The sequence below is a fragment of the Cajanus cajan genome, chromosome 3 (genome assembly GCF_000230855.2).
Source record: "Cajanus cajan strain Asha chromosome 3, NIPB_CcT2T_4, whole genome shotgun sequence".
Lineage (NCBI taxonomy): Eukaryota > Viridiplantae > Streptophyta > Magnoliopsida > Fabales > Fabaceae > Cajanus > Cajanus cajan.
In genome coordinates this window covers 90887-101096 of record NC_138519.1, presented here as the reverse complement: position 1 = coordinate 101096, position 10210 = coordinate 90887, and the positions used below count along the sequence as shown (strand labels likewise).

At 34.5% G+C, this 10210-nt stretch overlaps 1 protein-coding gene across 5 annotated transcripts; it reads right to left on the bottom strand.

The window, feature by feature from the left end:
* Nucleotides 1–1892: 1892 nt before the first annotated feature.
* On the bottom strand, nt 1893–9848 carry LOC114917134 (uncharacterized). 5 transcript variants are annotated; one of them, XM_083070016.1, is made up of 21 exons: nt 9452–9838; nt 8893–9371; nt 8465–8562; nt 7974–8379; nt 7849–7893; nt 7383–7522; nt 7213–7310; nt 6743–7127; nt 6511–6618; nt 5581–5988; nt 5443–5479; nt 5015–5122; nt 4597–4680; nt 4389–4497; nt 4090–4161; nt 3952–4000; nt 3524–3631; nt 3086–3183; nt 2593–3000; nt 2456–2504; nt 1893–2336 (listed from the first exon to the last, which is right to left on the bottom strand). In XM_083070016.1, the coding sequence occupies exons 12-17, from the start codon at nt 5032–5034 to the stop codon at nt 3603–3605; spliced, it is 363 nt and encodes a 120-aa protein (XP_082926142.1). In that variant the 5' UTR covers nt 5035–5122; nt 5443–5479; nt 5581–5988; nt 6511–6618; nt 6743–7127; nt 7213–7310; nt 7383–7522; nt 7849–7893; nt 7974–8379; nt 8465–8562; nt 8893–9371; nt 9452–9838; the 3' UTR covers nt 1893–2336; nt 2456–2504; nt 2593–3000; nt 3086–3183; nt 3524–3602. The 5 variants fall into 5 exon arrangements, with proteins under 5 accessions (XP_082926142.1, XP_082926139.1, XP_082926138.1 ...); XM_083070013.1 differs by lacking the exons at nt 1893–2336; nt 2456–2504; nt 2593–3000; nt 3086–3183 and adding an exon at nt 4748–4826 and having other exon boundaries at nt 3603–3631; nt 4090–4497; nt 4583–4680; nt 9452–9848; XM_083070012.1 differs by lacking the exons at nt 1893–2336; nt 2456–2504; nt 2593–3000; nt 3086–3183 and adding an exon at nt 4748–4826 and having other exon boundaries at nt 3603–3631; nt 4090–4497; nt 4583–4680; nt 5447–5479; nt 9452–9848.
* Between the last annotated feature and the right edge of the window lie 362 nt (nt 9849–10210).

The window sequence follows — 10210 nt, the reverse complement described above, 5'->3', positions numbered from 1 at the left end:
AACATTACATCTTGTATGAAAGATGTTCTCTCTTTGTGATAGGGTACCACTAGGTTGATTATGAAGGATTCTCCTAAGCATTAGGAGCTCTCCTTCATAAGGATAAACTGGCTCCACTTTGGACTTTTGAAGCTTTGTTTCAACCTCACTCTCACTAGAAGAGGAGGTAGTAGTCTGTTCTTGACTACTATAAGTGTGATGCCCCCTTAAGATCATGACTTTCTTTGTAAGGCATTGAAAAGCAATGTGGTCTCTCCCTAGACACTTGAAACGTTTAATATCACTAGTCTTTGTGCTAGTGTGTGGAGTGATGAGATCTTTATCCTTATCTCTAATTTGCTCTTTCTTTTTAGCCAATTCCTTGGAGGGTTCTGAAATAATATTATTTTCCAAAGATTTTTCTTCCTCCATGTAATCTTTCTTAAGAGATCTAGAGGAGGAGCTTTCTTTTTTAGAAGAAGATTTTCTTAACATTTGTTGTTCTACCCTTACACAAAGTTGAACCAAGTCATTTAGGTCCTTGTAGGGTAGTAGCTCCACTTGGTCTCTAATCTCTAAGTTAAGACCACTTAGGAATTTGGCTACTGTGGTGGCTTCCTCTTCCCTTATACAAGCCCTCATCATGTAAAGCTCCATTTGTTGCCTGTACTGTTCTATAGACATATCCCTTTGTTGAAGCCTTTGGAGCTTATTCATAAGTTCCCTTCCATAGTAGGTGAGAATGTGCCTCCTCCTCATAACACTTTTAAGATCATTTCAATATTGAATTGGAGGATCATTATGGAGGCGCCTTTCTCTTTCTAAGGTCGTCCACCAATACATGGCATGCCCTTGAAAGCTAAGGGTAGCCAGAGGGACTTTTCTCTCTTCACTTACCTTGTGACAAGCAAAGAGTTGCTCAACCTTCATTTCCTAACCTAGATATAACTCCACATCATCCTTTCCAAAGAATTGTGGGAGGTCAACTTTGACTTCCTTAGGTCTTATTATCCTTCTAGGTGGAGGTTGGTAGTGATCCCCTTGATTCATACTTTCATTAGGGATGTATATTGGAAATGTGAGCTCCTACATTTTTTTTTTCTATGTTTCTTCATATATTTTTTCAATTTTTCTTCTTCTTGCCTAAGAATTCTCAATTCTTCCTCAAGATAAACAAGTTGACCTTCTCTTTCAATTTTATCTCTTTTTCTTTAAATAGTCTCTTGCTTTTTCCATAGTTTAAGTGATTTGAGCTCTTTAGTAATGTATGAAAGAGTTTTTAGAGAACCATCACTTTCACTATGTGAGGAATCTTGAGACATGATTAGACAGAAAGGTTTTTCACACAAAAATAGTTTTTAGAGAAAATAATTTTTTTGGAAGTACTTAGACTTGACACTTAGAGGTCTAAAAGTACAAATTGAACTTTAGAGGGAGGTGAGCTACTAAAGAGCCACTTAATAATCAATTTTTTTCAAGTAGAAATCTCTAAACCCCCTTGTACATTTTCCTTGCACAAAATAATTTTCACAAAGATATTTTCAAAAGAAAAATAACAAGCAAATGCCTAAAGTGTACAATTATTCAATGCTTGAAAACATAAAGTGCTTCAAAACATAAATGGCAACAAAACATAAATTGCTTGAAAACTTAAATTGTCGAAAACATAAAATGCATGAAAACCTAAATTGCAAGAAAACTTAAAGACAAAAAAACATAAACTAGGCGTTTAAAGCAAGTAAACCTAGGTGAGAGCTTGGAAAGTACCAAAGACTTCTAAGGACCCTCTCACAAGTACTAAACGATTTTACTACTTGAAAACACTAAGGAGAGATGGAGATACACCAAAGGCACTCCAAGACACTCCTTAATAAAGACCTTGTACAAAAATGAAAGAATTAAAAAGTTACAAGAAAATAAAATGCAAATTTACATCAAATGAAATGCAAATTCACACTTAATGAAATGTAAATTCACACCAAATGAAATGTAAATTCATAATCAAATGAAATTAGTGGCTTCACTTAATTTCAAGGAAAACAAAATTAGCCACTAACTAGAGACGAATTTAGAGACGGATTTTGTAAGAAAAATTGGTTTTGAGTCAAAATTTTCCGTCACTAAATTAGTTTCTAAAGTTCACAAAAATTTTTCTAAAATTTGTTGCTTCTTTTCTTCCAACTCCAGCCACAATGTTGCTTTCCTCTCAAGTGCATCACTCCACTTTTTAGAAGTAGCCTTGATATTGGATACTTCTAGGTGTTTAGAAACTCCAAGCCACAAATCCAATGGAGAACAAACTCTAGGTCACCACCAAAAGTCTTCAATGTGACTTCCCATGACAAATAGACATAAAGCTGAGAAAGCATAAAGAATCCCAAACTAGGTCATATTATTTCACCTGATCACATGATATTTCATGAATATATACTTGCAACATACAATCACAGATATACATAAAGCTGAGAAAACAAACCTGCCTTGCAAAATGAGGTGAAGAACAGTGCAAAATTCTGCATGATACCCTAAACAAGGGGGAAATTTTGTCAGAAATGCTTCACAAGTAACTTAGTAATATGTCCGGATTCAATTTTGCATAATACAGAGACTTACTTGTTCCTCACTTAAACCATATGAATATGCCTCAAGAATATTGGTAGTGTTCCCAAACTTAAGGGCTGCCACTTATGAACACAAAAAAGACAGATACACGCACATAGAAACACATACAAAACACAACATGCACACACAAAGACTCAAAGGCAAACAAAGGCACACAGCACAGAGTACAAACACAGAGCACACAAAAATGAGCACGCAGAGCACACAAACACAAGCACACGCACAGGTACATAAACTAAGCTGTTGATATAAGAAAAAGTAGGACAGAAAACATAGGAAGAAAACATAACCTGAACTCTAAGATGAATCTCATGCAAAAACTCAAGAAACTTATTCACAACAGCTTTTAAAAAACTTCCAACAAGCTCTTAAAACCAAGGATACTGTCCAACAACATACCTACCAAAAGAAGCAACGACATATTATTAAACAGAGGTATAACATCATTTAATATTGAGCAAATCAGTACAAAAATATCCCTTACATGATTTTACGTGTAATAACTACTTTGTTATCTTTTGCCGTTGTGATTTGACAGAGTTATAATAGATCCCAAATGACCATGACAAAAAATATGTATTCCTGCCACATAAACATGATGTGAGTAATAATTGTTTCAAAAAAAATCACAACCAAAAGATAAAAAAGATACATGTTGTGTTCTCAATCTTTTTTTAATTTCCCAAAAACAAAAGAGTCGGGTTCTTTGGACCAATATCTTCTCTAGGGTGCTTTTTATTAAAATAAAATACAATTACCTATAAAATAAATTTTAACTAGATTTTAGTTATATTTTCATATGTATTAGCTATGTATACTATCATTTATCACACTTTGAAAACACAAGTTTCAGCAAACATAAATCGTAATCATAACATAAGAAATAAACAACCGTAAGAAATGAATGTCGACATCATCATACCTTAAAATCCTCGGTATCATCTACATATGAGATGTTAATAAGACATTCAACACCCAAAAGCAAAGTAGATGTATTCTCTTTACTGGATTCCAGAATTTAAATGTGAACCTGCATAAACAGAAGGGTATCACCACACCAATAAAGATGTTAACAGACTTGAACACTAATCAAGCAAACTGAAAAACTATGAGCAAAAAACAGAGGAAGAGGTGCTATACATATGTGAAAAAAAACTAATTGACATGACAATTCAGTATATAGAAAGGTGGGTCCATTCTTAAACATGCCACACGCATGATATGGTACACATACACAAAGCATAAAAATTCCCAAAAGTAGGACACATTATTTCACTTGATCCATGACATTTCATGAATATATACTTGCAACATACAATCACAGGTAGACATAAAGCTGAGAAAACAAACCTCCCTTGTGAAATGAGGCCAAGAATAGTGCAAAATTCTGTATGATAGCCTAAACAAGGGGGAAATTTTGTCAGAGATGCTTCACAAGTAACTTAGTAGTATGTCTGGATTCAGTTTTGCCATAATAGAGAGGCTTACTTGTTCCTCACTTGAACCATATGAGTATGCCTCAAGAATATTGGTAGTGTTACCAAGTTGAAGGGTTGCCACCTGTGAACACAAAAAAGACAGATACACACACATAGAAACACATACAAAACACAACATGCACACACAAAGACTCAAAGGTAATCAAAGGCACACAGCACAGAGTACAGACACAGAGCACACATAAATGAGTACGCAGAGCACACAAACACAGGCACACGCACAGGGACATAAACAAAGCTGTTGATATAAGAAAAAGTAGGATAAAAAACATAGGAAGAAAACATAACCTGAACTCCAGGATGAGTCTCATGCAAAATCTCAAGAAACTTATTCACAACAGCTTTTAAAAACTTCCAACGAGCTCTTAAAAACCGAGGATACTGTCCCACAACAAGCCTGCCAACAGAAGCAATGGCATATTATTAAATAGAGGTATAACATCATTTAACATAGAGCAAATCAATACAAAAACATCCCTTACATGATATTACGTACAATAACAACTTTGTTATCTTTTCCCGTTGTGATTTCACAAAGATATAAAGGATCCCAAATGACCATGACAAAAAATATGTATTCCTGCCACATAAACATAATGTGAGTAATAGTTGTTTGAAAAAAAATACCAAAAGATAAACAATGATACCTGTTGTGTTCTCAATTTTTTTTAATTTTCCAAAAATAAAGGAGTCAAGTTCTCCGGGCCTATATCTTCTCCAGTGTGCCTTTTATTAAAAGAAAATACAATTACTTATAAAATAAATTTTTAACTGGATTTTAGTTATATTTTATGTATTAGCTATGTATACTATCGTTTATCACACTTTGAAAACACAAGTTTCAGCAATCATAAATCATAATCATAACATAAGAAATAGACAACCATAAGACATCAATGTTAACATCATCATACCTTAAAATCCTCGGTATCATCTACATATGAGATGTTGAAAAGACATTCAAGACCCAAAAGCAAAGCAGATGTATTCTATTTACTGGATTCTAGAATTCAAATGTGAACCTGCATAAACAGAAGGGTATCACCGCAACAATAAAGATGTTAACAGACTTGAACACTAATCAAGCAAACTGAAAAGCTAGGAGCAAAAAAGAGAGGAAGAGGTGCTACACAGATGTGGAAAAAAAACTAATTAACATGGCAATTCAGTACATAGAAAGGTGGGTCCATTCTTAAACATGCCACACGCATGATATGGTACACACACAAAGCATAAAAAATCCCAAAACTATGTCACATTGGTACACCTGATCCCATGACATTTCATGAATATATACTTGAAACATACAATCACGAATAGACATAAAGATGAGAAAACAAACCTGCCTTGCAAATTGAGGTGAAGAACAGTGCAAAATTCTGCATGATACCATAAACAAGGGGGAAATTTTTTCAGAGATGCTTTACAAGTAACTTAGTAGTATGTCCAGATTCAATTTTGCCATAATACAGAGACTTACTTGTTCCTCACTTGAACCAAATGAATATGCCTCAAGAATATTGGTAGTGTTCCCAAACTGAAGGGCTGCCATCTGTGAGCACAAAAAAGACAGATACACGCACATAGAAACACATACAAAACACAACACGCACACACAAAGACTCAAAGGCAAACAAAAGCACACAGCACAGAGTACAGACACAGAGCACACAGAAATGAGCACGCAGAGCACACAAACACAGGCACACGCACAGGGACATAAACAAAGTTGTTGATATAAGAAAAAGTAGGATAGAAAACATAGGAAGAAAACATAACCTGAACTACAGGATGAGGTTCATGCAAAAACTCAAGAAACTTATTCACAACAGCTTTTAGAAACTTCCAACGAGCTCTTAAAAACCGAGGATACTGTCCCACAACATACCTGCCAACAGAAGCAATGACATATTATTAAATAGAGGTATAACATCATTTAACATCGAGCAAATCAATACAAAAACATCCCTTACATGATATTAACAATAACAATTTTGTTATCTTTTTCTGTTGTGATTTCACAGAGATATAAAGGATCCCAAATGACCATGACAAAAAATATGTATTCTTGCCATATTAACATGATGTGAGTAATAGTTGTTTCAAAAAAATCACAACCAAAAGATAAACAAAGATACCTGTCGTGTTCTCAATTTTTTTTTTAATTTTCCAAATATAAAGGAGTCAGGTTCTTCGGGCCTATATCTTCTCTAGTGCGTCTTTTATTAAAACAAAATACAATTACCTATAAAATAAAATTTTAACTGGATTGTAGTAATATTTTTATATGTATTAGCTATGTATACTATCATTTATCACACTTTGAAAACACAAGTTTCAGCAATCATAAATCATAATCATAACATAAGAAATAGACAACCATAAGACATGAATGTCAACATCATCATACCTTAAAATCCTTGGTACCATCTACATATGGGACGTTAATAAGACATTCAAGACCCAAAAGAAAAACAGATATATTCTCTTTACTAGATTCCAGAATTCAAATGTGAACCTGCATAAACAGAAGAACAGTGCAATCACAGATTACATGATACCTTAAAAAAGGGGGAAATTTTGTCAGAGATGCAACTTAGTAGTATGTCCGGATTCAATTTTGCCATAATACAGAGACTTACTTGTTCCTCACTAGAACTATATGAATATGCCTCAAGAATATTTGTAGTGTTCCCAAACCTAAAGGCTGCCACCTGTGAACACAAAAAGGACAGATACACGCACATAGAAACACATACAAAACACAGCATATACACACAAGGACTCAAAGGCAAACAAAGGCACACAACACAGAGTACAGACACAGAGCATACAAACACAGGCACACGCAAAGGGACATAAGATAAGCTATTGACATAAGAAAAATTAGGACAGAAAACATAGGAAGAAAACATAACCAGAACTCCAGGATGAGTCTCATGCAAAATCTAAAGAAAATTATTCACAACAGCTTTTAGAAACGTCTAATGAGCTCTTAAAAAATGAGGATACTATCCCACAACATACCTGCCAACAGAAGCAATGGCATATTATTAAATAGAAGTATAACATCATTTAACATCGAGCAAATCAATACAAAAATATCCCTTACATCATATTATGTGCAATAACAACTTTGTTATCTTTTCCCGTTGTGATTTCACAGAGATATAATGCATCCCAAATGACCATGACAAAAAGTATGTATTCCTGTCACATAAACATGATCTGAGTAAAAATTGTTTCAAAAAAAAATCGCAACCAAAAGATAAACAAAGATACCTGTCGTGTTCTCAATTTCTTTTCTTAATTTTCCAAAAAGGAAGGAGTTGGGTTCTTCGGGCCTATATCTTCTCTAGTGTGCCTTTTATTAACAACGCAGATGAATTCTCTTTACTGGATTCCAGAATTCAAATGTGAACCTGCATAAACAGAAGGGTATCACCACACTAATAAAGATGTTAACAGACTTGAACACTGATCAAGCAAACCGAAAAACTATGAGCAAAAAATAGATGAAGAGGTGCTACACAGATGTGAAAAATAAACTAATTGACATGACAATTCAGTATATATAAAGGTGGGTCCATTCTCAAACATACCACACGCATGATATGGTTCACATACACAAAGCGTAAAAAATCCCAAAACCAGGTCACATTATTTCACCTGAGCCCATGACATTTCATGAGTATATACTTGCAACATACAATCACACATAGACATAAAGTTGAGAAAACAAACTTGCCTTGCAAAACGAGGTGAAGAACAGTGCAAAATTCAACATGATACCCTAAACAAGGGGGAAATTTTGTCAGAGATGCAACTTAGTAGTATTTCTGGATTCAATTTTGCCATAATACAGAGACTTACTTGTTCCTCACTTGAACCATTTGAATATGCCTCAAGAATATTGGTAGTGTTTCCAAACTTAAGAGCTGCCACCTGTGAACACAAAAATGACAGATACACGCTAATAGAAACACATACAAAACACAACATATACACACAAGGACTAAAAGGCAAACAAACGCACCCACCACAGAGTACAGACATAGAGCACACAGAAATGAGCACGCAGAGCACACAAACACAGGCACGCACGGGGACATAAACTATGCTATTGATATAAGAAAAATTAGGACAGAAAACATAGGAAGAAAACATAACCTGAACTCCACGATGAGTCACATGCAAAAGCTCAAGAAAATTATTCACAATAGCTTTTAGAAACGTCCAATGAGCTCTTAAAAACTGAGGATACTGTCCCACAACATACCTGCCAACAGAAGCAATGGCATATTATTCACCAGAGGTATAACATCATTTAACATCGAGCAAATCAATACAAAAATATCCCATACATCATATTACGTGCAATAACAACTTTGTTATATTTTCACGTTGTGATTTCACAAAGATATAACACATCCCAAATGACCATGACAAAAAGTACGTATTCCTGTCACATAAACCTGATCTGAGTAAAAATTGTTTCAAAAAAAATCGCAACCAAAAGATAAACAAAGATACTTGTCGTGTTCTCAATTTCTTTTTTTAATTTTCCAAAAAGGTAGGAGTTGAGTTCTTCGGGCCTATATCTTCTCTAGTGTGCCTTTTATTAAAACAAAATACAATTACCTACAAAATAAGTTTTTAGCTAGATTTTAGTTATATTTTTATATCTATTAGTTATGTATACTATCATTTATCACACTTTGAAAACACATAAATCATAATTATAACATAAGAAATAGACAACCATAAGACATGAATGTCAGCATCATCATACCCTAAAATCCTCGGTATCATCTACATATGGGACGTTGATAAGACATTCAAGACCCAAAAACAACGCAGATGAATTCTCTTTACTGGATTCCAGAATTCAAATGTGAACCTGCATAAACAGAAGGGTATCACCACACTAATAAAGATGTTAACAGACTTGAACACTGATCAAGCAAACCGAAAAACTATGAGCAAAAAATAGATGAAGAGGTGCTACACAGATGTGAAAAATAAACTAATTGACATGACAATTCGGTATATATAAAGGTGGGTCCATTCTCAAACATAACACACGCATGATATGGTTCACATACACAAAGCGTAAAAAATCCCAAAACCAGGTCACATTATTTCACCTGATCCCATGACATTTCATGAGTATATACTTGCAACATACAATCACAGATAGACATAAAGTTGAGAAAACAAACTTGCCTTGCAAAACGAGGTGAAGAACAGTGCAAAATTCAACATGATACCCTAAACAAGGGGGAAATTTTGTCAAAGATGCAACTTAGTAGTATTTCTGGATTCAATTTTGCCATAATACAGAGACTTACTTGTTCCCCACTTGAACCATATGAATATGCCTGAGGAATATTGGTAGTGTTCCCAAACTTAAGGGCTGCCACCTGTGAACACAAAAAGGACAGATACACGCACATAGAAAGACATACAAAACACAGCATATACACACAAGGACTCAAAGGCAAACAAAGGCACACAACACAGAGTACAGACATAGAGCACACAGAAATGAGCACCCAGAGCACACAAACACAGGCACACGCACGGGGACATAAACTAAGCTATTGATATAAGAAAAATTAGGACAGAAAACATAGGAAGAAAACATAACTTGAACTCCAGGATGAGACTCATGCAAAACCTCAAGAAAATTATTCACAACAGCTTTTAGAAACGTCCAATGAGCTCTTAAAAACTGAGGATACTGTCCCACAACATACCTGCCGACAGAAGCAATGGCATATTATTAAACAGAGGTATAACATCATTTAACATCGAGCAAATCAATACAAAAATATCCCTTACATCATATTACGTGCAATAACAACTTTGTTATCTTTTCACGTTGTGATTTCACAGAGATATAACACATCCCAAATGACCATGACAAAAAGTATGTATTCCTATCACATAAACATTATCTGAGTAAAAATTGTTTAAAAAAAAATCGCAACCAAAAGATAAACAAAGATACCTGTCGTGTTCTCAATTTCTTTTATTAATTTTCCAAATAGGAAGGAGTTGGGTTCTTCGGGCCTATATCTTCTCCAGTGTGCCCTATATTAAAACAA